At 53.4% G+C, this 27,385-nt stretch overlaps 1 protein-coding gene across 1 annotated transcript in view; it reads right to left on the reverse strand.

The window, feature by feature from the left end:
• The window catches only part of OTOG (otogelin), a 73,229-nt gene that overhangs the window by 1,614 nt on the left and 44,230 nt on the right, over window positions 1-27,385 (reverse strand). Inside the window, 24 exon segments of the mRNA XM_090267273.1 lie at window positions 80-159; window positions 2,527-2,572; window positions 3,661-3,780; window positions 3,982-4,086; window positions 4,773-4,951; window positions 5,077-5,152; window positions 6,161-6,201; window positions 7,308-7,406; window positions 8,920-9,021; window positions 9,461-9,568; window positions 9,750-9,854; window positions 10,437-10,521; window positions 10,523-10,653; window positions 10,860-11,054; window positions 12,371-12,509; window positions 12,740-12,960; window positions 15,132-15,315; window positions 16,010-16,099; window positions 16,659-16,804; window positions 17,161-17,329; window positions 17,958-19,714; window positions 20,134-20,213; window positions 20,875-20,992; window positions 24,581-24,859. Of these exon segments, the coding sequence (XP_090123399.1) occupies window positions 80-159; window positions 2,527-2,572; window positions 3,661-3,780; window positions 3,982-4,086; window positions 4,773-4,951; window positions 5,077-5,152; window positions 6,161-6,201; window positions 7,308-7,406; window positions 8,920-9,021; window positions 9,461-9,568; window positions 9,750-9,854; window positions 10,437-10,521; window positions 10,523-10,653; window positions 10,860-11,054; window positions 12,371-12,509; window positions 12,740-12,960; window positions 15,132-15,315; window positions 16,010-16,099; window positions 16,659-16,804; window positions 17,161-17,329; window positions 17,958-19,714; window positions 20,134-20,213; window positions 20,875-20,992; window positions 24,581-24,859 (4,655 nt within the window).

Below are 27,385 nucleotides of genomic sequence, written 5' to 3' on the forward strand. Positions count from 1 at the left end.
TGTAGCTCTCACTCCCCCCGCAAGCCCCCTCCATCCCATCTTTGGCTGCCCCCCCCACTGCCTTGTGGGTACCACGCACAGGGGTGTTGCTCCTGCATTCATTCTTGCGGATGGTCATGCGGATGGTCACTTTCTTGCAGGAGCGCCCATCCTCTTTACCTAGGGGGACAGGGTGGGTGAGGTGGCTGTGGCTGAGAAGTGCTCCCAGGGGCAGCAGGATGGGCTGGACTGGGGCAGTTAGCGTCATGCTGGAGGGTCCCTCCACCAGCATTACTGCTCATGCAGAAGAGACCCTCCCTGTCAGAGGGAAAGCTTTTAACTCAGTGCCCCGGAAGGAGGTGGTGGCAAGGAAGGCAGGGGAGACAGAGGAAGATGTCTGGGATGCTTCCAGTGCTCTGGGCTAGGGAAGAGAAGGAATTGGGGACAGGCAGACTGCCTCCCCACCTCAGTCCCAAAATCTGTCTCTAAGATCATGTTGGTGACCTCAGCCCTGTCTGAATTTCAGCTTTTCTACTCAAGAGAGCTTCTAGCCTTAACATGCTGCAGTTCCCTGAATGAATGGAAGCTCCAGTTTCAAGCACCAAGCTCGCATACAGCAGCTTCCCTTGGTTTCCACACCTATCACACAGGGCGATGGGGACACCTGCCTCAGCCAGCTATTATGGGGATGGAAATTGGTACATGTGTAGGTTCCTTGGCCGGACCATGCCTCCCACAGAAAACAGACCTAAGCTCCCATATACAATAATTGTGTGGCTCATTCATGCTCTGCCTGCTCAAACATCTCACCAAGGCCTATCCTGAACCCCTTCTTGAAATGGCAACTCCTCTCCTTGCACCCAGTCCTCCCTCCCTGACCCCTCTCCAGCCGGTTTCTATCCAGGACACTGTCACCATCCAGCCAGAGACACGCTTCTAATTGTGCTGTTGAAGTGTAAACTTTGGAGCCTTCTTTTGCATGGCCTCTCCCACAATTTGTTGTGAGTTCTGTGATCATGCTAAATAAATGTTCACTTTCACACCTCAATATGGATTTGTAAGTTTGTGTTTTTTTTCGGAATGAGGTTCTCCAAATTGCAAAATCTTCAGTCCCCATAAAACCAGATGTATCCACTCTGTTATCTAATGTATTTTACTTGTTGTTGTCTTCCCTACTAAAATGTCAGCTCCAGGAGACCTTGTTATGCTGTGTCTCCAGTGCCTAGAACAGGGCCTGACATGTTGGTGCTCAATAAATATTTGTTAGATGCATGGACTAGCTCTGTGACCCCAGAGTGCCTGCCAGGAATGGGGGGAATCCTTTCTTCTGGCCTCTGGGCCTCACCACAGCAGGTTTCCCACACTACCCCGGCCAGAGGACTCCTGGCCAGAGCTAAGTTGACTTTGTCTTCCCTTTCTGCTCCCAAGAGGCAGGAGAACCAAGTGCTGTCCTGGTCATGACCCTCTGGGTCCTGAACCAAGACTGGCTGAGTGACCAGCAGGAGCAAAGCAGTGGCACCATTGGTACTGGTGGGCACCAGGTGAGCGGGCACCTCTGAAGCATTCCCATGCAAGGCCAGGGGCCACAGCTCGCTACCCAACATGCACTGTTGGCCGAAAGGCCTTCACCAGAGGCAGAGAGCAGAGGCTCCACTCTCCCCTCCCTGCCCCCAGAACTGGGGCCACCTAGCAGAAGGGACATTGTTGGAAATAGCAGCATGGCTGCCTTCCAGTTCCATGGGCTTCTGAGAGGAGTACCTGGGTGGCAGTGGACACTGACCCATGGAGGAGAGGTGGGGCTAACGGGGACCGTGGGAAACAGGGTCCCCGGGAAACCTGGGGAGAGGGACATGGGTCATAGGTCACATGGGAGCACACGAGACATTCAGGGAACATGAGTTGTGGGTCAGAGATCAGCCAATGAGGCACTGAGCCTAACTTCCTTGGAGTATGTGAGTGAGCATAAAAAAGTCCCAAATTCTATAGCTCTTCAAGAAAGGGTCTGGGGCCCTAGGAGAAGGGGAGGCATGTGGGCAAAGGTGCTAAGGCCAATAGGGCCATCCATGCAGATGTGGTTGGGGGCTGCAGGCCCCAGGGGCCAGGTGTAAGGACAGTGGCACAAACCTTTCACTTAGGCTACTCAGGGCATCTGTGGGCCTGAATCCCACCCAGAAGGCCCCTCCAAGACAGGGCTCCTGGCCACAGGAGAATTCACGTGGGGTTGGGGCATCTGGGCTGGGGGTCTTGGCACAGGCAGAAGGAGGCAGAGCAGCCGATGAGCGGCTGACCTCCTGGATCCAATATCCCAATGTGCCCCGTGTCCAACAAGAAGCAGAGGCCTTGTGCTGGGGCAGGAACATGAGCATGGCCTGCCTATCTGCGCCAGTGCCTGAACCTTGTGGTGGGCGCATTATCCCTTCATCTACTCACCCCTGAAGAGTCACCACCAGAAGTGCCAGGCCAGGAACCTGGCCCTCTGAGCCCCAACATGACACCCTTTCCCACACCAGAGCCCCTCACCCCTGGGTCTGCACCCTGCTCACTCACATGTCCTGCAGCATCCTTCCAAGGAAGGAACCACCGAGCCCCCGACCTGGAGGGAGAGAAGGGGAGGCAGGTGGGGGCTCCTGTCCAGGCCAGGAGCCACAATCCCAGCAAGAGGCAAAGAGTCCAAGAGACTTGACCCCTTTCCTCCCATGATGCCCCAGGTAGGACTTCCAGGCCCTGATCACCATCAGGCCTTGGCCAGAGGAAGAAGGGGTCTCTGGGCTGGCCATGGGAGAGACATGGGTGTAAGCTGACTGGGTGGGACACTGCCCATGGCCCCCGGTGACGCTGGAACCTGGGTTAAGATGGTGTGGACCTCCTAGCTTTCCAGTGGCAGCTCCCCAGGTAGAGGGTCAGGGAGGGATGGGTGCAGGGTTTGACACACTTGACTGAGTGGCCTGGGCTCTATCTTGGCCCTGGATAAATGGCCCCTTTCTTCCAGGCTTTATTTTCCCTTTTCAAAAATGGCAGCAATTCTCCCTTAGAGCCCTCCTTTTCTCTTGTGAAATGGATAAAACAACAGATGTGATGGTTCTCTTCAAACAAGTGTTTGTGTGAGTGTGGGTTGCTGTATGTGTGTGATTTTGTCAGCATATACATGTGCGTACATGTGTGATATTGCATGTGTTTCTGTATGAGAGTATGATTGTGTGTGTTTGTTTTCTAGGTAAGATCAGAAATCTTTAAATGTCCAATATTCATCTCAGGAGCATTAATAATTTAAAAATAATCCCAAATCCTCCCAGAATTCCTTGTCCTTGAGGTGTGCCCACAGTGACAGCTGCTCATGCTAGTGGGAAAGCGCTTTGGTGTGTGATGGTGTGTGGGATGTGCGCTGGTGTACTGAGGCGTTGATGTCACTCTGGAGTGTGTGGTGTGTGTGAATAGCTAGCTGACTGCCTGTGTTGGTGTGTCTGTAACAAAATATGTTTGCGTGTGTCTGTGTGTGGCCCTGTGATGTGTGAGGTGGGGTGTGATGTGGTCAAAGCAAAAATGCATGGAGACACGTGGAGCTGGGGTGGTGGGCATCCACAGGCTCTGGGGAACCCCTCCTCCCGCACTCCTGCACATACCAGTGAGAGCGGATGCCCCTGGCCTCTGGCCATGCTGCAGTGGGACGAGGCTGGCACTGACCTTGGCACACTCAGTCTCATTGAGTGGAGGGCAGGTGATGGGCGAGCGGACCAGCACAGCGCCCAGGGGTGTGTTGCTGCAGTGATGGCGGGCGCACTCTGCCATCCAGGATGCCCCGGGCTGGAGGGCACAGAGGTGGGTGGTGTGGACTTGTGGCCAGATGGATGGCCTAAGTGAACTGACGGGGTACAGTTTCAAAGACAGATGCTTCCCAAAACCTAGCACTGCCCAGGACCCTGTCTGTACCCAGCCCTGGGTTCTGATCCTAGGTGTCTCCTCCTGGGACCCCTTTCCTAGGTGGGCATTTAAAGAGTTGCATACCAAGAACAGAGAGGTGGTGCCATTGGGGAAAGTGAAGAGGCAGGACACATTCCTGCAGGAGCCGCAGCAAGCTGCCAGGTCCTGTGGGTGCTCGTACTCCTGGTTCTGCAGGACAGGGAAGGACGGGATGGGCCTCAGCACGTGCCCACCCCCACCCCCTACTTCTCCCACTGTCTGCTTGTCTCTGAGACCAGGGCAGGGGCCTCAGTACATGCTCAGGAAGGGTACCCTCAGGGCCCACTATTTCAGGTAGGAAGGTCATCCTTATGTCTACCCTAAGACTCCTTTGCTGCAGTTCCCAGGCCCAGCCCCAAAGGACAAAGAGTTTTTCTACCCCTTTCGGAGACAGCATTACTTGTAATCACGGGAGCCAGTTTTAGTTCCAGGTAGAACTCAATTTGAGTCCTGGTTCCTCTAGGACTTCTGACAAAGAACTGGGCCTCCCTGAACCTCAGTCTTCTCATCTGAAAAATGGGAATAATTCTAACCCCTTTTATTCAATTAATATTTTTATAGCCCTTATGAGAAGCCAGTCACTGTCCTAGGTATTGGGCCTGTAGAAGTGTTCAACACATGGTAGCAACACACACAGAGAAATTAAACAATAGGGAATGTGCCAGCCATAGAAGGGGCTTGATAACTGGGTTCTCCCTGTAAATCCCCACCCTGCCAGGCTTTCACTCTTGTCTAGAGAGCTCGGGGCAAACTGAAAGGGCCCCTCTGGCTCCTGGAGCACCAAGGCTCTGCCAGGCCAGCCCTCCGGACCCCACCGCCGCCCCCGCTGCCCCTACCGCCTCGCAGTGGACGTCACACAGCACGGAGGTGGTGTTGATCTGGTAGAAGCCGGTGAGGGGGTCCAGCGCGTCAGTGCAGCGGGAGGTGTGGCACACGCCGTCTGCCGAGAGCTCCACCACCGTCTGGCCCGGCTGCATCACCCCCAGCTCTCGGCTCAGACACACAGCAGCCTTCACTGGGTGGGTGTGCAGTGTGGCCACATTCACTGAGCGCCCAGCGCCGCCCCCGCGCCCCCACCCCCGCCCCACCTGTGGCGCACCGACCCGGCTCTGCCCACTCTGGCTCTACCTCCCCGCTCACCGCATATGTATTTGGCGCAGCCGCACACGTTCTCCTCGCTGCTCATGAAGTCCTCGTCCAGCTGGGACTTCTCCCACTGGGTGGGGCAGAGGCGTCAGCACCCCCGGGGAGGGAGACCCCGCCCTGCCCTCAGGAGCAGTCTGCCCCCTGGGCCCCCTCTCCTCTTGCAGCGTGTGGAGAAGACTGGCGGGCCCACGGGCCCTTCGTACCCTGTGAGCTCAGTCACTCTACCCCCGGGGGGGTGCGGGGGGGTGCCCAGTGTGGCTTCTGAGCTCCCCCGTAAAGAGCACTCCCAGCGTCCTCTCCAGGGGAGCCTCAGGCTCTCAGCCCGAGCACACACTGACCCAGGCAATGGGGGACCCATGCATGGCTGCAGGCCTCAAAGCCCACTGGGTTCATGTACTTCCTTTTTCCCTTCACCAGTTGAAGGGAGAGGAGGATGGGACAGGAGACAGAATGAGAGGAGATGCATGTTGGGGTTTGGGGGGGGACACATATAATCCAGAAAATGATGTAAAAAAATGTAACTTCACATTTCTCAGAGTATTTTCCCTTTCCTCAGGGGCTGTGCAACGAGTGTGGTGGTTAACCGCATCGTCTCTGGAGGCAGATTTCCTGGCTCCAGTCCTGGCACTGTGATTTACTAGCTAGATGATCTTAACCTCAGTTTCCTTTTTTTTTTATATAATGGAGTTAATCAGAGAATCATCGGGTTGTTGTGAGAATTAATGTGATAATATATATAAAAGCCCTAGGAGAGTTCCTGGCATATAGTTAGCTCTCAATAACACTAGCTACTGTCATCAGTATCATCATCATCATCATCTTCACCATCTCACCATCCCCACCCTCCTCATCATCATACTTAATTAATCCTCACTGCAACTCAGAAGCATAATCATGTCCAGTTTACAAATAAGGGCACTGTGTCCAGAGAGCAGAGCTTGGGACCGGAATGCTGACTTGCAATCCAAGGCTCTTTGCACTAGATTAAGGAAACAGGGTCTCCAGGGGAAGGGATGGATACAGAGGAGAGGAAAGAGAGGCAGACCAAGGAGAGCGGGGAGGGGCAGGGTCTCCATACCAGATGGCACCGGGGCACTGGGATTGTGTCGCAGTCACACTCTGAAAAACAGGAGGGGCCAGGACCCGCCTCACCAGAGATATCCAGGTGAAAGTCCCCCTCAGCCAGAGCCTTCCCTGCAGGTGCACCCCCTCCTGCAGCCTGCTTCCATCCCCCGTGGGGGCTGCACTCCCCTGGCTGGGCAGGTGGGACCGTCAGTAATGGGTCCTAACCTGGAGCTCCATACCAGGTGTGGAGTGAAAAGAAACGGATCAATCACAGGTGCGCTTTAGGCATCTGGCTTCTTCCCTCCCCAGGCCCCAGAGCCCATTCTAGAGCAGATGTGGTGCTGCTCCAGAAACAAATATGGCAAAAGTGAAACTTCCGACCATCTGCATTTCCCAAATCTGTTCCAGCAAGCTCGGCCTGGCTACTCCGAGCCTCCACCCATGAGCAGGCCCAGTTCTGAGCTGCGAGGGAAGGAAGCCGGCTGCTGAGGCAGCACTACCAAGCTCCAGGGAGACAGAGCCCTGGCTTCAGGGTGCGTTGCTCCAGGGCAGCATGGCAGTGAAACTCCAGGGAAACTGGCTCATGCAGCACATGGTTTTAAGTGCAGACTCTATGCCAAACTTTTCTCTGTACTCTGGGGACAGAGCAATGACTAACACAGACTAAAATCCCTGTCCTCGCGGAGTCTACATCTAGGCCTGGAAAAAGACAAGCAAAATATCCAGGTGCAAAGTAAGAGTTTCTCAACTCTTTTTAAAAATAACATTTTTATATAAAGCTCACTGGTATTCTTTATTGGTCTGTGACACTCCCACCTGCTTCCCCAAAGGATTTGAGGTGAATTTTAACAAAACTATGTTTACTATCAGATAGTTGCAATAAAAACTTTTTAAATGAAAAAACAAAAACAAAACCCTTTCTGAAACAAGGAACTTGCTCTTTTCATTCTTTTATCCTGGGGAGAAAAGATGTAGGAATGCTCTGCATTCAGCAGATGCAGAGTGGGAGGAGGGTGATTTTGGAGGCTTCTCCCTGGTGACTTTGGAGACATAGAATCTGAACAAGCTGATGGTAATGGACCCGTCCTCCCCTGCCCTCCCTCCTCACAGGGGCTTGGATCTCTACCTTTGGGGCGGGGCCTCCCTGTCCAGGGACTTACCACAGGACTGGTAGGGGCAGCAGCGGTCTGGACTCCACACCTCCACGAGGGCAGTGCCCATCCCACACTGCACATGTGGGCAGCGGAAGTTCTCACACACTGCATGGAAGGGAAGCAGGGGGTGCATCAGCCACAGGCAACATGGAGCACGAATCCTCAGAAATGCTACACTGGCCAAGGAGCAGGTACCTCCCAGCTTCTCCTTAGGTGCCCCCAATGTCATCAGACACCATCCTGGGCTGGATTTCAGTGGGGAAATATGGGATCCCAGAGTCTCCCCATAGATCTACCTCAGGAAGCCCTACTTCTGCTCGGGGTAGCATTAGTGACATTGCAATGGCAGAACCTTAATGTCACTCAACTGGGCTTCCCCCTCTGGATTCTGTGTCATCCTGAGAGTGGCGATCTGAGGGAAGCCAGTGACCAGGATAAGCTCCACTGATGAGGACCGTTTCCCTGTGTGGGAGAGCACACCCTTCCCACCTGTGGGAATCACCCTCTTGTTGCCCACCCAGGCCTGTTCTGCTTCAGCCACAGTCTAGGGCTCAGATCCCCACTTCCTTCTGTTCTGCAGGCAGGTGCCTCTGAGCCTAGGATTCCTCAGCCATTCTCCTGAATTGAAAGATCAAGGCAAGGAGTGAGAGCATCTCTAGGCACAACTTTTGGTGGGGAGTAGAGGTGCCAGGGTCAATACTGAAGGGGAAAGACTGTAAGACGTACCTGATCTTTTTATAAAATTACTGGCAGAGGTAAGAATTATCAACTGGTGTTTCAAAAAGTTATGAAGTGGGGTGGGGGGAGAAGGACATTTGCCCAGTGTCAAAATAATGGGTTCCTTTTTGGTTGGAAGAAGAAAAATGTAAATGTCAGATGGAGGAACGTGACAGTCATCACCCTAATCCAGGGCTGATGTTAACATCAACTGTAGGGGTTCAGCCACACAGAATGTGTCTCCTGAGGGAATATACTATGAAGCTCATGGACCGTCCAGGTAAAAAAAGTATTTTGATTGACTCTACCAAGTCTTCGTCCTAACTTCCGGCTTACAGAAAGTGCACAGGATAGAGGAGCAAGGTAAACAGTTCTAAGAGGAAACAAACGGCTAAATCCAGAGGGTAGGACCTTTTGCAGAACCACAGCCCAGGCCCTATAATTTAGTGTCACACAGAAAAAGAGACCTGTGCTAGATTAAAAGATATTAAAGAGACACAATATTAATGTGTGGTCCTGGATTGAATCTTGGGTTGGGCAAGCCAGGAAAATTGTGGACTGGGTATGCTATCATTTAAAAATTTTATTAATGTGGGAAAGAAAAGGTCACATTTTCATATTTTCATATTTCATAATGTGGTTAAAAAAGAATATGTACAGGTGACCTCATTTTGGTAAAACACATGTACATAAAGGATCCTGAGAAGGTAGGAAGATAGTAATTTCACTTTCTTGTATTTACTTGGATTCTGTACTTTCTACAAGGCATAGATTGTGCTTTTGTAATAAAAGCATAGCGAAGACTGGGATAAGGTAATAACATCAATGGTCCTGAGGTGAGGACCTGGTGAAGATCCCAGGAGCCCCTTCCGGCTATGGCCCCCTGTCAGCCGGGACTCACCACACTGGTACAGAGGGCAGCAGAGCTCCGTGGAGTTCCTGTCCACGGTGAGTGCCTCCCCTTCCTGACACTCGGGGATCAGATCTGGACAGTCGCCACAGCCTGAGAGGGGAGAGGGGCCTCTGCTGTCACAGGCAGCCCTCCCTTGGGTGAGGGGGTTTGGAAGAGAACAAGTTCCTGGGTGGGGACATCTCTAAAACCGGGATGTGACAGGGTCTGGCTAAGAGCAGTGTTTCATGGTCTTGTGGGGCCTGACCTGGGGTCAGAATTTGGAGGTTTCCCCCTGTGTTCCCCTCCAGCCTGACGCCAAAGGAGCACTGACTTTCTCATGTTCAGTCTCCTATGAAGCGAAGCAGGAACTGGTTTCCTCTCCTTGCTGCACTTCTCTCTGGACAGGGACTTCACCTGCCTCCCTGTGCCGCCCCGCCCCCCCCCCCAATCACCTCCACCCTTTCCTCCAGCCACCCAAGGAAGCCAGGGTGAGGGAGGGGTGGCTGTGGCCCAGGTGTGCATGCGAATGTCAGACTGCACGTCCACCCACCACAGTAGTAGGAGGTGCAGCACGTTTCCCCCACGCGGCCGGCGATCAGGATCTGGTCCTGGCGGCAGGTAGGGATCACCACTGCCTCACACTGGCCTGGGTCACACTCTGGCGGGGAGACAGAATTTAGGCACCGGGAGCAGCCCTTGCCTGGTTATGCAAGGCTCTGCCCTAATCTCCAGCGAGAACCAATCCCCAGAACTGTCCTTGAACCCCTACCCCCGCTGCAGGACTCTCCGCCTCCCCCAGGGGGTGGGAACCCCACACTCCCTGCCCCGGGGCCTCTCACCACAGCTGTAGCTGGGGCAGCAGGAGTCCTCCTGGAAGTGGGTGAGGAGTCGGTGGCCTGGGCGGCAGGTGGGAGCGAGGCCCTCACACAGGGTGAAGTTACACACTGGCCGGGGGAACACAGGGCCCGTCACCTGGAGGCCGGCACCTCCCCCACCCTCCAGCACTACCCAGCCCCTGGACACCTGGTCCCCATTACCCCTCCCAGCCCGTAGGACCCATGTTCCTAGAAGGAGCCTCTGAGGGTCACAGAGAGGGTCCAGGACTGGGACACAAGAGCAATAAGAGTTAACATTCAATGCAATGGACCATGTGCAGGCTGCTGTTCTGGATCAGTATTAACTTCTGTAATTCTCAGGACAACCCAGAAGGTGTCATCAGCCCAGAGGATGTTCAATGATCTGCCAGTGTCACAAGGCTGCAAGGTGGTGCAGGAAGAGGCCACCAGGCTGCCTGGCTCCAAAGCCCACGCCTGTAAGCCCTGCCCACCCTAACGCATGGCTCCTGTCCCCCACGCAGGACTGTCCACTCCCTCTCAATGCATGTCTGCTCCTGTCCTCCCCCCCACCCTCCCCGCCAAGACACCTTCATTTTCCCAGTCCTTGTCCTATCTATCCATCAAGGTCAAACCTGGAGCCTTTTAACTGTCTCACAGTTAAGGCCCAGGGAAGTGAAGTGTGGGACTCACCACAAGTAGCCCCCAGGCAGCAGGGATCCTCAGTGGGCACAAGCAGGACCACCTCCCCAAAGCGGGGACAGGTCTCAGGGCGGGGGGGGGCCTGGGCATTCCATCTCCACGGGGACGATGGTGTCCTGAGCTTGGCACTCTTGCTGGCAGCACCCACTGAGTGAGCTGTTCCAGATCTCCCCCAGGGACCGCGGCACCCCCGTACTGTCCGTGCAGGCTGCAGGGGGAGCATGGGGGTTCAAGGGGCTCAGGAGGGTGGGGAGGCCCAAACTGTCCCAGGTTAGACCCTCCCTGGGATAGTAACCACTCCAAAGCAGACCCGGAGTGATACAGATGGGCCTCAGCCATGGGCAGCAGGATGGGAAGCCGACCTAGGGTGAAACCATCTTTGGAGGGTCTCCCCCTGGGAGGGGAGGAACCTACCACACTTCTCCTCGGGGATGCAGAGTGCTGAGTGGCGGCGGTGCAAGATGGTGCCCTCAGAGCAGACGCAGCCCTCGCCCAGCACCTGGCACTGCTCGGGGTCCAGCGGGCCCAGCAACCCATCCTGGCACGACTCGGGCAGCTCACAGGCCGCCACGCAGGCCTGGTAGGTGGAGCCGCTGGCGCACAGGAAAGCTGCGGGGGTGCCCGGCAGGGTGAGGAGGGGACTCAGAGCATCTGCTGTGACTCAGCAGACAGTGCAACGGGGCTTCACTGCGGCTTTCCTCTAAGCAGGAGTCCACAAGTGAAGTTTTACGGACACACAGACATGTCCCTTCATTTACCTACTGAACCTGGCTGCTGTGCACTACTGAGGGGCAGAGTTGAGTCATTGTGACAGAGGCCATATGGCCCCCAAAGCCTCAAATATTTATCTGGCTCTTTACAGAAAACATTCACCAACCCCTTGTTCCAGATCAGTGTTTTCGAACTTTCTTGACTGTAAAGAACAGATTGTACATTGTGATCCAATGCACACATGCCTGTAGAACAGGGGTCCTCAAACCTGATAGACAAGGAGTCACCGGGGAGCTTTTGAAATGCCATTATTGGGACCCCACCCCAGACCAACGAACTCAGAATCTCTGACTGTGCGGCCCAAGCAGCACTACTTTTTGAAGTTCGCTGGGTGATTTCAAAGGGTAGCCAGAGTTGAATATCACTGATATATTGAAACAAAAAACGTTTTCCTTGAAGTAACACTTAAACCTTTCAGGTGCAGTACATTCTAGTATTTTCTATTCTGTTGCGTTTTTCAAATGCTGTGCTGACCCACAACGTTGATTTCATACCCACTGAGTTGAGACCCACAGTTCGAAAAACGCTACTTAGAATGGCATTGTTTTCTCATCTTTTATCTGCATATTAAAGGTGTGGTCCTCCTGCAAGCTGGTTCCAGCCTTTCTGGATGTGTTCAAACTACTTTAGGCCAGTCCATCCTGGCTTACTCCACAAAAGGTCAAGGGGGACAAGGTGGACCTCCCTTCTATCTTTAAGGAAGAAGGAGAGAGACTGAAAGAAGAGAAGACTGAGCAACAGTGAAGCAAAGGAAACTAGTATTTGCGGGGCCATAACCATGTGCTGAGCGTGTGTGTAGCACTCTGAACATAGTATCTCGTGTCATCTTCAAAACAACCCTACAGGGAGCCATTATTACTGTCCCTATTTTACAGATGAGGCAAGAAGACTCAGGGAAATTAAATAATAAATAAATACACTAGCGTTACCTGACTTAATGCAAATTATAATAAAAATAAATTTGTTAATGTATTAAAATATTTGTCGATTTATTTATAAATCATATATATATGTATTAATGAATGTAATTGAATGAATGAATAATTAAATCTGGACAGCCCAGACTTGGACTCAGGTCTGCAAGCTTTTCCCCCCAGTCTAACTGTGGCAACCAGGAGCAATGGAGGAGACCCCGGCCCGGCCCGCCAACTCACGGCAGTAGTCAGAGCGCCGCCACTCGATGCACACGTGGAACTTGTGGCACATAGCCACGTACACAGTCAGTGCCACGCAGGGCTGCTGCACGTACTTCGTGTCCCGGATCCACAGCTCACAGAACGACTCTGGGGGGACCTGGGCACATGCATCAGGCCGTGCTGCCTCCCCTGACTCCCCACACCCAGGGCCCAGCTCTCCCCAGCCCTGCTCAGGGGCAACAAGGCTCCCAATCTGGTCCCAAACTCAACCCTCTGGGGAACTCACGCAAATCTACACCTCCCTGCCCTGGCATTGGCCCCTCTGCAGGTAGGTCCTGCCATTCCCAGCCAAAGGGGTCCCCCACGCTGAACCCAGCTGGCACATACGAAGTGGTGGCAGGCGCTGAAGGTGCGGTTGGACACCATGCGGATGCAGGGGGAGCAGTCAGCCGTGTCACAGCTGTCCGGGCGGAAGCGGGTCTGGCCCACAGAGGTCAGGGAACTGGGCACCTGCCAGCTGTCCAGAAAGGGAGCAGGGTCCTCGTCCTCACCCACGACAGAACCATCCTCCAGGGTGAGGTCATTGTCTGCGTCCCCATCACAGATACCTGAAGGAGGCAGAATTATACAATAGTCATAATAATCACCACTGTTCCCAGGTCTCTAGGTGCCACTTTGCATATTCCTCAAAACAACTCTTTGGGGCTGGTATTAGTATTATCCTATTTTATAGCTGAGAAAAATGAAGTATTGAGAAGCTAAGAAACCTGCTGTGTAAGAAAATGTTTTTGTTCTATACAGACCTAAGTATTTAGAGATACAAAAATACTTTCAAATGGTTCAGGAAAAATTGCATACGCATAGATATAAATGTGTATATACATACATGGACATATCTATAGCTATACCTTTATGTATATAGAGAGAAGCAAATGAGGCAAAATGTGAACACTAGGGAAACCTGGGTAAATAATACATGTGAGTTCCTTATATTATTCGGTAACTTCAAAGTTTGACATTATATGTAAATTAAGTGACTCCAAAACAATCTGCTCAAACAAGATTGCAAGCTAATTGTTATATCCATTTCCTCTTCTTCCTGGGCAATCTGCTAGCCTGTTTTTCCCAGGCTCCTTGGCAGTTGGGTGAGACCACGTGACTGAGTCGCAGCCAGTGGAACGTGAGTGAAGGTGATGGGCACCCTGTCTGGACCTGGTCCATAAGCATTTCTCAGCTCTTTTTTTTTCCCTTTTGTAGAACTGGAAGCTTGTGTTGAAATGTAGAGCCACAAGATGGAAGGAATATCCTTTTGGGAGTTTATGTGTGCAAGAAATAAACTTCTGTTGTGTTAAGACACTGAGCTGCGAGCTGGCTGAAGTTTATGTCAACTTCTAGCACGACCTTCCAACTTCATCTCTCATACTCTGAGCGCCAGAACACACTTCCCTGCCCTTGACTTTGCTTAGGCTTCCCACTCTCCCTGAAACAGCTTCTCAGAAGTCCTTCCTTCAAGGGCCCTCAGATGCATGGTCCAGGACCTTCCCAATTCTGTGTAGCAGGCTTTGGTCTTGTCCTCTGAGTACAAAGACTCATTTTCCTTTAGATTCTCACTCTCTGAGTATTGTCCCATGTTGCCTAGCAGAATGCCCAGGATACCAACTGTTAGTTTGGAAAATTAGCTGACTTCTGCTCTGACACCTCCAGACACCAGTTTTGTGACTATAAAGCATGACTTAATACAATTTTATCAGTGGTCCCAATGGTTCCATTTTTGCTCTTGGCATTGAGTCACCAAAGGGTGTCACAAAGAAATCCTGGGAAGGAGTCGGCCCACAAGTGACTGCTGACCACAGCACTCTCCTCCAGGTGTGAACAGGAGGAGAAAACAGCAGTGAGAAAGGGTGATGGCGGCAGTGGCGATGTGTGCTTGCAGGAGAGATGCTGTGTCCGTGAAAACAAAAGCTTCATCCAATAGGGATTTTGTTGTTTTACTTCCTGGTCTGTCCCCAGTGGTACCTGGGAACTACGTGTTGTACCAATGAAAGAATAAGGATGAAGCAGAGGGCATTTTGAATACAGGGGAGTGAGCGTGAATGAACAAAATGGGTGCAGATTTACAGATGGTGGCTGTGGAAGTGTGTGTGTGTGTGTATGTGTGTGTGTGTAAGTATTCCTAGGTCATCCATCATCACAATCATGGCAGTCTGTCACCGAGTACCTCATGGAGCCCATGTCTTTCTGCCCCTACAGAGAGCAGCAGCCCACACTTGGATTCCTCCTGTACACCATTTGCTTCTCAAGATACATCCAGTCTCTTAGGGCAATCATGCTGTGGCGGAGGAACACTAGTTCTATGTGTTGTGGCAGTTCTGCTGTGTGACCTTTAGCAAGCCACTTAACCCCTCTGAGCCCCCTTTCTTCTTTAGGTCAATGACCATCTCTCAGGGTCATTGTGTGGATGAGCTGGAATAAGTGAGATCAGAGTGTGGAAGTGCTTTGTGAAGTGCTCAGGCATATGCAGACGGGAAGGATTATCTGGTATTAGGAAGCTATCAGGGAAGCTGACAGACAATCCTGGCTGAAGTGACAACTGGCCGAAGCAGAGCCCTGCACCATCTCCCTGCTGGCAGCTTCAGCCCCAGAACACAAGACCTCAGGTCTCTCAGCCCTGGCAGCTCCACTGGTCCCCGCACTGGCCTGGCACTCTGTCTCAGCTCTGTCTGGGGGCAGAGATGGACCCAGGAAGCTTTCCCCTCCCCCAAGCTGGGTCCCACCTCACCACACAGGCCACGGCCCTGGGCCTCGATGGCTTTGTTGGCCTCCAGGATCATGAGTCCTGAGTTGTGCAGCCACTGGATCAGGATGTGTGATGGTGTCCGGACCACATACATGTGGCCTGTGTCCTCAATTCTGAACCCATACCTGCTCACAGGGGGCCACACAGGCTGCGAGTCCACAGTCACCTTGGGAAAATGGGGTGGTATTCAGTGTGAGCACAGCTTGTCCATCCATCCATTCATCCATCTGTTTATCCCATATACAATTATTAAGCACCTGCTGTGTACCAGGCTCTGTTTTGGGCACAGGCAGACAAGACACAGTCCAAGGTGGCATGGAAGAGTTTTGAAAACATTTTTATGAGCACAAAGCAATAAAACAAGAAATGCCACATCGGAGGCAGGCTGTATCTCCATGCCCAAATTAACACAAATTCTGAGCACTTCTGATCATTTTCTTCTTTCCTAATTCTGCTCAGATCATTTCTTCTGGGAGATATTCCCTAAATCCCCAGCCTCTGGGCTGGGCCCTACTTCTCTGGGGTCTCCCCATCTCTGTGCTGACCATTAAGGCACAATCCCGTAGAACAAAAGTGAAGAGGTCAGATACTTTAACCCTACATGTAAGGCCACTGTCTCTTGGCATTCTAACTTCCCTTGTTTCTGTATACCTCCTGGTACACTTCCTTGCTTGACATTAGGGTGGCCACAAGAATTTGAATTAAAATCACTTCGAAATACATTTAATTTTACATTATTTTTCTTTAAGAGGGTCCTTCCCCACCGCTGAACAAACCTCAAGGCCCCTCCCCATCCTGGATGCTCTCGCCCTCCACTGACCGCGCCCTACCCCAGAGGACAGGCTCTGTGATGCCCTCACCTTTCGGTTGAAGCGATCAATGACAACTTCATGGGTCAGGTGAGTCACATTCAGCATCACCACACAAAACGGGGGCCAGTTCAGGTGCCCCTGCAGACAGAGCCCAAGCCCTCATAAACCCGGAGCCCAGGCTTGCCTCCTCACCCTGGTGAGCAGGTGTGATCACAGTCTTCCCAACCCCGTCCCTGACAACCCCAACCAACAACATGCCAGGGGCACCCACTGGGGCTGTGCAACAGTGGAGAATCCCATGATACATTCCTGGCTGTACCTGACCTATGCAAGCTCAGCCACAAATAAACAAACAAAAAGCCCTGCCTCAACCAACTGGCTCATGAGGGCATCCTAGTAGGTGATTCTTGTAACTGCCACCCTTGACAAAGCCAGGAATGGCATCCCAGCTCCTCTGCACTTCAGTGCCAACCCACATGTGCCTTGGAAGCTGGGACAAGCGCAGGCCCCAGGAGAGGCCCGGAGGTGGCAAACTCCACTGACTTTTTCCCCATGGACCCATTTCAGGAGACAGAAGTAGCTTCTGCATCTGTTCTCACCTCCAACATCGCTCAAAACCCAATTCACTGCTCAATCTCCCCTCCAGACCTAGTCAAATCCCCAAGTGCTGGCAGAAAGTGAAGCAGGGGACAGTCACCAGGTTGGCGCTTTTGCAGTCGAGGACATGGACGGTGATCATTTCGTCTGGGCTCTGGCTGAGGATGTAGATGGCCTCCTTGAACAGGGCTGCATGGCTCCCATCAAAGGTTACAAAGCTTAGATCAGGGAAGACTGAGCATCGGCCTGGGGGAGAGCAGGAACAAGAAGAATCAATAGGTGCCTTCAAGGTCAAGGCTGCTTAGGAACATGGAGCAGTGCCTGAGCCTTTTCCTGGGTGATTCAGAGGCCCTAGGAGCTGGGGGGTCACACAGAGGACTTCACACAGAGATCAGATGTTGCAAGGGTAGAAAATCTGGAGGTCAAGGGTCACACTGAGACAAGAGGTCACACCATGGAAGGTCACATTCAGGTCAGCATTACCCTGAGGCCAGGGTGCACCCAGGTCGGTCAGAGGCAGAGGTCATACTGGAGCAGGGACACAAGGAGGACACAGCACGAGGAGGAGGATATGGGAGGCTCCCGTAGACCCCAGGACTCACAGGCACATTCCCAGAATGGGCAGCAGTGGTCCCCGCCGATTCTCACTGCAAGGCCCAGGACCCCACAGTTAAGGGGTGTAACACCTTGGGGACAGTGTTGGGACTGGTTCACACGGATCAGCTGGCCCTCCAAGCAGATGTGGCGGACGCAGTCCTCCTCCACGATTGGCTGGGGCACAGGGCAGAGGGCCAGGGTGAGTGCCCATCCTGGAAGCCAGAGCCACTCACCCCCACCTCACCCACTCCAGCCACCCCAAAGCCTGAGGGCACAGAATCCTTCCAGGTGTAGGTTCTAGTAGGAAACCCTGAGGTCAAACTACCAGGGAATGATGCCCTCATGCTCTATCTACCCAACCCATGTATCATGTATCACACACACATAGATATCTGAGCGCTCACAGAGCCTCACACACATGAACACAAGCGTGTACACCCAGTCCCATGCAAGTACCCAGACACAACATGCATACTGACACACCCATGTTGTCACACTCTGGGCATCACACCAAGCCATCCATTAGTCCTGGGGTCCCACTGGGGCACAATGTGACCGTGTTATGGTATCAGGGGCCCAGAGGATCCTGGAGAACTTTTCAGGCTCCAGGGGCTAGAGGCAGGGGTGAAGTCAGTGACTAAACCCCAGCCTATTGCCTGGCCGCTGGTTAAGAAGCCACAGCAGGACTGGCTCCCAGCCCAGGAATGCGAGAGCATGGTGGTGCCCAAGCCCAGCGGCACAGAAGGATGGAAGGCATAGAGGGTCCACATACAGGAGGCCAGAATCCTGACAAGTCACTTACAACACAGACAGCAGATACATTGGCCTCAGCGGTGGTCACCAAGGACTCAGCTGAGACCGGTCGGATGCTCTGGACTGCGGCCGAGCGCCCAGACTGCACAGTGGTGGCCTCTCCCACTGGCTCTGCTGGTAGCCGAGGTCCCGCCGAGGTTCCGTGGGCCTCAGCCGGCTGAGGGAGCAGGACCAGTGAGCTCTCTCGGGAGGCGGTCCTGGCTGAGACGGGGCTCAGGGGGTAGGCTGTGGGCCCCAGGGGCACTGTGCCAGCCCACGGGCCCTGGGCCTCAGTCACCAAGGTAGCAAGAGTGTTGGCCACAGCAGGTGTGAGCTCTGTGGGCCCCTCCTGGGCAGAGCCATGCAGCAAAGTGGGCAGAGTCACCTGCTTGGACAGGATGGCCTTCTGCTCTGTGGTACTCTTCCGTGGGGCAACAGCCACTGTGGAGGCCACCCCCCCAGCCACAGCCACGGCTCCAGAGGTTGGCGGTGTAGCTCCCAGAAGCAGACCCGGCACTGTGCCTATTGCCTGAGGGACTGTGTGACTGGGTGGGTGCACCTGGGCCATGATAGCCGGGCTGAGTGTCCAAGCGGATGGAGTTGTGGCCTTGGCAAGAGATGTGGCCTGTTGCTGGAGTGGAGGGGTGATGACAGAGCCCTTGAGACCAGGAGTGGCCACTGGGGCAGATGTGCCCACCTTGGCCAGGGGCAGGCTGGTGTCGGGGGCTAGGCCAGAGAGGAGCTGGGGTGGCTGAGTTGACTTCAGAGACATGAAGGGTGTGGCCCCCAGCTCATGAGCAACTGTGGACAGGCCGGTGGCAGCCAGAGTCCCTGGGGGTGGAGCTGGAGGCCTGGAGGCTGTGGTGGGGTGAGACAGGGCAGTGGGGAGTGGGCTGGGGAGTGGGGACAGTGGCAGACCCGTGAGCTGGCCCTGCCCAGGTGGGGCCTTCTCTGTGGATGGCCTCGTCTCCACTCCCACGGTTGCCACGGGACTGACGGGAACCTGTTCTGCCGCTGTTCTAGCCTCGGCTCGGGGGCTGCTGGGACTGGAAATGCTCTGGGTCTGTGTGGGCAGGGGGGTCCCTGTCCTGTTCATGACCTTTGTTATCATAGGTGTCAGCAAAGCCTTGTGGGACTCTGAGGAAGTGGGGGGCCTGGAGGTCACTGTAGCAGAAGCCACAGGTCTGGAGGAGGTACCTGCAGGCAAGTCTAGGCTCGGCAAGGCCTGTAAGGGTTTCGTCTTAACAGGAGAGGAGCCAGGGCCTGGGGCTGTCACCGCTTTAGTCATGAGGGGGAAGCGAGGTGCAAGAGGTGACTGGGAGGAGACTGTAATGTTGGAGCTCCCTGCAAAGGTCACAGTTACCCTGGTCGTCTTCACGACACCCAAACCCATGCCAGGGGTGGACATCTGTGGTGACAGAGGGAGGGACGAGGACTCTGGGGCATGGGGGGTGGTCGGGAGACTGGCAGTCACTCCCTTGCTGGCCGTGGCCTCTGTTGAGTGGGCAGGGAAGTTAGAGGCAGTGACCCTCAGTGGCTCCTGGGTGGGGGCTGGAGGCAGCATTGGCCTCTCCGTGGCTGCCATGGGTGGGTTCAGGGCTGAGGCGAGCGGGGCAGCTGGGGTGACTGCTGGCCTGAGGGAGGGGGCCCCAGGAGTGTCCTGTGGAAACTGTAGCTCCTGGTCACTGGTGGGGGGCAGCTCTTGACTGGGAGGCAGGGTCTCATTGCCAAGGGCCTCCGTGGGAACCAATACCGTGGGCTCCACACCTGGGGCAGATGAGAGAAGATTCAGATGGTGGGGCAACTGCTGCCCCAGGGGCTGTGATCTGAGGCTGCAGCCTGGCACCCAAGGGGAGGGCGGAAGACAGCTTCCCATGGCCAGTTAGGCTGCCTGACCAGTCCCAGGCTTTTGCCATGTGCATTGATTCAGAGATGTCAGTGGGTCTGGACTCTGCCCTGTGACTCCAAGCCAGTCCCTTCCTTACTCTGGGCCTCACTTTTTCTCTCTGTGAAATTGGAGAATGGACTGGATAGGGTCTCAGCCTGCTCTCCAGTGTTTCCTTCTGGAGGTCCCTGTGCTGACCCTGCTTGCCCAGGGACTTGGGGGTTCTGGGCATGATGGATCCATGAGACCCTGGGGATTTACAATAAGTCGGAGGGAGGGATGAGAAATGTAGGCCACTCACAGTCGTCCAAGTAGACGCATCTCTGTGTGACTTCATCCAGGACCTTGGGGCTGGGGCATGCAGGCACGCAGCCTTCTACCCTGAGGACAAAGCAGGGAGCCGGTTAGTGATCTGGCATGGGGGGAGGGTCACCTCTTCTCACCTGGATTGAGCACAGGCCTCATCCTTTCTTATGACATGTGTGTGTGTTCTTATCATGTATACACTCCCGTGATCCTCCATATACGGTCACACACATAACATAGGAGCACACATACCAAACATGCATGCTGCATACTCCTGCCCTCAGACTGAGGGAAACACACAATTGCTCCCATGTGCTCACATGGGTCTCTAATTAGGCACATTCTCACACACCCCCTCCATGCCCGCAGGACTCAAAAATATTCACACAGACATACATATATGTCCACGCAGACCACTACAAACACCAGCGTATACACACTCATGCACACAGCGGCACCAACACCCAAACACACACAGCTCCTATACATGCACATGTACACAGCTGTACAAGGCCATGCACACCTGTATACACAGAAACACACATGGGTCCCTGCTCTATGTACATTGTGCACAAGGTACATTCACCCTCATACACACCCCTCATATATACAGCACACAAAACATGCATATATAGTGTATGTGAGTACACACACACCTCAATATATGCTCAGTCTCTGCCCACATATGTGTGCTCAAACACGCTAATACACACACCTGAATGCCATGCCATCTCACCTGGGCACATCCTGGCAGCTGGTTGCCTGGGGGTCCCGGCAGGTTTGGAAGCAGGGGCTGGCACAGGCATCGTAGCGCCACTCGCAGATGGGGTAGGCAGCCCCTGGCGGCTTGGCATCTGGAAAGGCAACCCGCCCCAGAGTCCCAAGACTGGGCATCAGCTCTGAGTAGGTGCCAGAGCACAGAGGTAATTCAGCTCAGCCCACACCCACCCTGTCCCATGGAAGAGACAAGTGGATTCATGTAGGAAAAGTGGAGACAAATACAATGAAAGCCAACCTCAGGGGACAATGTGTCCCTGAGAGTTGGGGTCAGTGCCTAGGGGATCCGTGGCATGGGGCTCAGAGAGGTTGGTGTAGGGGCTGAGAAAGGGGGTGCAATGGAGCGGGCAGTTGGAGTTGGGCTTTGAGGGGTAGCCCAAGAGGAGGTTGCTTGTCACCCTACCCCCCTGGGACCTTGGAGGTCAGGCTTGCCCTGCCCCCCAGAACACAATCCCCTCTTCCTTGCTCTGCCTCTGGCTGGGCCACTGCAGACTTCAGGGGAGTCAGGCTTTCCCTTGAAGGGCAGGGGAGGTGTTGGGGGAATCCCCTCCCCCCTCAGCCCCAGGGCTTGTGGGGCATCTGGCAGTCAGGGGAGAGAGTGGTTCTCTACAAGCCCCACCCTTTCTAGTCCCAGAGAGCGTCCCTGAAGCAGCCAGTCTTGGAACCTGGAGGGTGGAGTGGTCTGAGCACTGTCTTTGTTGCCCCTAGTAACTTGGGCTACTACTACTACTACTACTACTACTACTACTACTACTACTACTACTACTAACAGTAGCTGACTCTTAAATCGCACCAAGTACAACAGTCAACATTTCAAGTATGTGCTCATTAATCCTCACAATAATCTTCCAAAGTGGTGTTATTATTATTCCCATTTTATAGAGGAAAAACTAAGGCACCAAAGGGGCTGGGAAAATTAAATTCTCCCAGAGGAGAGTTCCTGGTACAATGCCTGGTGGTCAGTGCCTTGATAAATGAGGGATCCTCAGGGAAAGTGTGTGCAGTCTACAGGGGGCTTCAAGGCAGACAAGACCCCAGACCTCCATTGGCCCAAGTGACAGGTCTCAGCTCTAAAGCAGGCAGGAGGGAGACACCCCACCCTGGCATCCCCTTCCTGACTTCTTTTTTTTTTATTTTTTTTTTATTTTGGTTTTTCAATTACAGTTGTCCCCTTTTCCCCTAATTTCTCTCCCCCACCCAACCCACCCCCTCTCCCGCAATCATATCCCTCCCCGTTGTCCATGTCCATGAGTCTTTTATATGGGTTCTTTGACTAATCCCTTCCCTTACTTATCCCCCTTCTCTCCCTCCCCCCTCCCCCCTATTGACTGCTATTCTGCTCGTTGTTCTATTTAGTTCCTTTGTTTGTGTTGTTCTTTAGTTTCCTGTATTAGGTGATATCATATGGTATTTTTCTTTCTTTGCCTGGCTTATTTCACTAAGCATAATTCTCTCTAGTTCCATCCATGTTGTTGCAAATGGCAGGAGTTCCTTCTTTCTTTCTGCTGCATAGTATTCCATTGTGTAAATGTACCACCGTTTTTTGATCCACTCATCTACAGATGGGCACTTAGGTTGTTTCCAGCACTTAGCTACTGTAAACAGTGCTGCAATGAACATAGGAGTGCATAAGTTCTTTTGAACTGGTGTTTCAAGATTCTTCGGGTATAATCCTAGTAGTGGAGTCGCTGGTTCAAAAGGCAGCTCCATTTTTAATCTTTTGAGGTAATTCCATACTGTTCTCCATAGTGGCTGCACCAGTCTGCATTCCCACCAACAGTGCACTAGGGTTCCCGTTTCTCCACATCCTTGCCAGCACTTGTTGCTTGTTGATTTGTTGATGATGGCCATTCTGACTGGTGTAAAATGGTATCTCATTGTGGTTTTTATTTGCATCTCCCTGATGGCTAATGATGTTGAGCATTTTTTCATGTGTCTATGGACCTTCTGTATGTCCTCTTCGGAGAAGTGTTTGTTCAGGTCCCTTGCCCATTTTTTAATTGGGTTGTTTGTTTTCTTGATGTTGAGTCGTATCAGCTCTTTATATATTTTGGAAATCAGTCCCCTGTCTGTGATGTCATTGGCAAATATGTTTTCCCATATGGTTGGTTTCCTTTTCATCTTGCTGATGTTTTCTTTTGCTGAGCAGAAACTCTTCAGTTTGATGTAATCCCATTTATTTATTTTTTCCTTTATTTCTCTTGCTTTAGGAGATGTATCCGTGAAGAGATTGTTACGTGAGATATCTGATATTTTCTTGCCTATGTTTTCCTCTAGGACTTTTATGGTGTCACGGCTTACATTTAAGTCTTTGATCCATCTTGAGTTTATTCTTGTGTGTGGTGTAAGTTGGTGGTCTAGTTTCATTTTTTTGCAGGTCCCTATCCAGTTCTCCCAGCACCATTTGTTAAAGAGGCTCTTCTCACTCCATTTTATGTTCCTTCCTCCTTTATCAAAGATTAGTTGACCATAGAGGCCTGGGTTTATTTCTGGACTCTCTATTCTGTTCCACTGATCTATATGTCTGTTCTTATGCCAGTACCATACTGTTTTGATTACAGTGGCTTTGTAGTATTGTTTGATATCCTTCCTGACTTCTTGACTGTGAAGAAACCTGCTTTTCCAAGATCCCTGGGACCAGAACTAAGAACTTAACTATTATATAAGCCAGGCCCAGAGGAAAGCCCATGAGGTACAATCAATCCTCTCTCTCACAATAAACTGCTGAGGCAAATATGCCCACCGTTTAGGGGAAGTGATAGGCAGGGAGGTCAGGGCTCTCTTCCAAGTGTCAAGGACTGAGGTCAGGATTCAAACCCAAGGCTGCCTGGCTTCAAAGCCGAGGCTCATTCCATTCTGCCTCGGTGTCTGCAGAAAGGGATACAGTCCTGCCATCGTAGCCAGTGATGAATCTGTCCTAGGTCAAGCTCTTGGTGCACTGGGAATGGGCTGGCCCAGCCCTGATGGGTGTGTGTGTGTTGGGGAGATGGAGGGGGGAGTGAAAAGTGAAGAACCTGGCTGGAGACACATTTACACATGTGTGGATCCATTCATACAGTGCAAGGTGCCTTCACAGGCATGAACATACATGTGTGCACATAGGACAGAGAGGCTGGCCTGGAGTGGTAGAAAAATCATGATCGCTTCCTCCAGGGTTTGTGCAGAGAAAAAGTAGTTTGGGGGCAGACACACCTGGCAGGGGTGATGGCAAAGCCATGGGACCCTTTCTAGTCTTGGCTGGAAAGGACATGGTGTTGCCCCATCACTGCCCAGGGTCCTGGGCCTCCCAAGGGGACAGGGAGAGGCTGCTGGCTCATGGGGCAGGCATGTGTTCCCATCAGCAAGAAACCTGAGTCAGAGGTCTATGCAAGCAGCGGCCATGGTCACTTCTCCCGTTTCCACAAAGGCTGCTCTATTTTTAGACTGTGGGAGTAGACAACGCCCAGGGAGTTGGCAGGGCCCTAGCCATAGTGCCCACAGATTCCTAGGCCACCAACATGGAGGCCAGGCACCTCCCATCTCACAGGTGGCACCCATGGGGCCTCACTGTGCCAGGGGAGTGAGGATTCCATCCTGGGGGGCAATGGAAAGGAAAGTGGGGGGAGAGTGGGGGTTCCTGAGTGAGGGGCTGAGGAGACAAGGGTGCTGGCAGGGTGGACACCTACCCAGAAGGCGGAAGAGCGTGCCCTGGCGGAACACGTCCGTATGTTCATAAGGCTGCAGGGCCAGCGTGGGGCCTGACACCGAAAGGAAAGAGCCGGGCACCGCCAGGGACTCCAGGGCCACCAGGCCTGCCCGCCACGTCCCCTGATGCAGCGAGAAGGAGGCATGGTGGTGGAAGGCATCGCTGCCCTGCCACTTGGCCAGTTCCAGAGACCCGTTGGCTGTGACATGGAGGAAGAAGTTGGGTCTGTCCGCTGCCTCCAGGGACACCACATCTGGGTCTGCAAAGAGCCACAGGGGTAAGGTCAGTGCAGAGAGGGGGCCAGATGGGGGGCAGACACCAGGCACCAGTCTGCCCTCTCAGTGACCAGACGGCACACACTCTCTGGATTAGTGGAGCCCCGTTCCTGCACACCTGCCCCGCCTCCCCACAGCCCACCTCCTTCTCCCCACTGGCTGCCCCTCTGTGCACACCTCTTCCCCAAGGGAGGTAAAGGGTTAGAGACCCACCAACTGCCAAACCTCAGGAAGTGACTGAACCCTCTGCCTTCCTTCCTCCCTCCCTTACCTGCCACACACATTTGTGGGGACCCTCCCTGTGTCAGGTGCAATTCTAGATGTCAGGGCTAGAGCAGTGAGCAGGGCAGACAGAAACAGCTGCCCTGGTGGAGTTATATTTTATTGGTCATACTGGAAAAGCTGGGGCTTGGCGATCTGCCAGATTTCAGGACCCCAGACGGTCAGAGTTGGTGGAACTAGGAGACACTGAGTCCAAACCACAGACAGGGGAAGGGGCTTGCCCAGAGCCCTCTCCTATATCCAAAGGGCCCATTCTAGAGAGTGGGGCTCACTGCTGTGTGAATATTCCCACTCCCTACCCAGGACATTCTCTCCTCTCCACGTTTTCCCATCTTTTCCATTCTTCAAGGCCCACTTCAGAGGACACCTCCATTATGCAGCCACCCCAGATCTCACCTGTAAGGCAGTTTCTCTTTTACTTCCCAGTACCTAGGACACAGTACAGGAGGGAAGGAGTACAGAATGGAATGGGGGGTGGGGGGCTGGGTCCTCACTGGATCTTCACCCTGCCCCCAGCCGCCCATGAAACCCAGGCCTGACTAAGACGGAGACTGGACTCTGGAGTTCCTGCCCATAGTGATGTTCTCCAAGGTCAGGCTACTCTGGGGTTCTGCTGAAAATGTCCATAAAACCACTGGAAAATCAGCACTTCCTTTGAACTAGACCTTACTTATGAGACTAAAATATTGGATGAAGAACAGAGAATCCCCACTAACAGATGACCTAGCACATCTGAAGGGTTGTGAGACACCTTTCTTGAAACAGGACCACCCAGATCTGGGGATCAGCAGTGTCTAGGGGGGGCAGTGTTCTTTTTGGGGGTGTGGGGTACTTCTGGCCCTCCTATGGCTCAGTGCCTGGCTCCTCAGTCCCAGGTCTCCTTGTGCAGTGACATGATCCCTCCTGGCACCTCCTACTGTACCCGCAGATCACACCATCATGAACATCACTCATAGCTGGGGACTCCGGCTATGCCTGGAGCTGGGCAGGAGCTGGGGTGCCCTCCCCTCCTTAAGTCCCCTCAGGGCTCCCCACTGCCCTCAGCACAAAGATCCACTCCCTAAGCTCAGTTTACCAATCCCTTCCTGACTCCTTCCCACACCGCAGGGGACTGTCACTTATTCTAAGAAGCATCTCCTGACTCCTGAAGATGAAGTCAGGGGCTTCTCCCAAGTGTTCCCACAGGCATGCGACTGCCTTTGACCATATCTGTCTCCTGGATGGGGCTGTGGCCTTCTTCTGATGGGCAGGGTTGGTGTCCCTTATATCCGGTGCCCAGCTCTGTGTCTGGCATGGGATTAGGGCTCTGTGAAAGGGAGGGAGGCAAGGAAAGAAGAGAGGGAGAGAGGGAGGGGAGGAGGAAGCAAGGGGGGTAGATCCTCAAAACTAGATAAATGGCAGATCCTGAGAATATGAGAACTTCCGTCCTTAGATAGGGATGAACTCTGAGAAGTGTCTGGGTTCAAGGTTCCAGGGGACGCTGGGACTAGTTGCGTGGACCCTTCCTGTGATTAGGAAGACACTGACTAGGTGGGACCAGCCGGATTTGTGGGGAGAAACCTTGGACACAGTGACCACACCCTGGGACACACACAAATGGCCATAGAAGGGAAGGCTTCCTGGAAGCAGTGAACAGAGGCCTTGGCTGGCCCAGGGTCCAGCACAAACCCCAGCCGGGGCCAGTCGCCTCTGGGCAGGATTCTGTCACTGCTCAAGCGCTACTGAACTCTGAAGTGAGGACAATGCCCACTGAAGCTAAGCCCTTCGAGATTGCTGGTGGTCTGAGACCCAGGAGGCTGTGGTGGGTCCCAGGTGTGCTCCAGTCTATGTGACCCACCTGCCTAGAACCCAGGATCATAGCCTGAGCAGATTAAGATAAGAGCCTACTCCACCATTCACAGGAAGAGGCCCTGCTCCAGTCAAGGCATCACCGAGTTTCCCCTTGGCATTTAAAGTCTATCCAGTCTTAAAAACTGCGGGGCGGGGGGGGGACAGGCAGAGAAGGAAGAAGAGGAGAAGAAAGAGGGGAAGGGAGAGCAAGGAGGAGAGTGGGGAGAGGGAGAAGTAGCAGCTGCTGCCACCCTGCTTTTCTGGAATACAGGTGTTGTGTGAAGCCAGGTACAAAGGTACATCTGGACCTTGGCCTCTCTGGCTCTTTCAGGAAGAAGGTGGGAGGTGTCTCTTCAAAGAAGCTAAAGGGCTGACTTTGAATCCTGTGTCAGCTGGGA

Source organism: Furipterus horrens, unplaced genomic scaffold (assembly GCF_987537825.1).
Source record: "Furipterus horrens unplaced genomic scaffold, mFurHor1.1.pri manual_scaffold_2, whole genome shotgun sequence".
Taxonomy (NCBI): Eukaryota; Metazoa; Chordata; class Mammalia; order Chiroptera; family Furipteridae; genus Furipterus; species Furipterus horrens.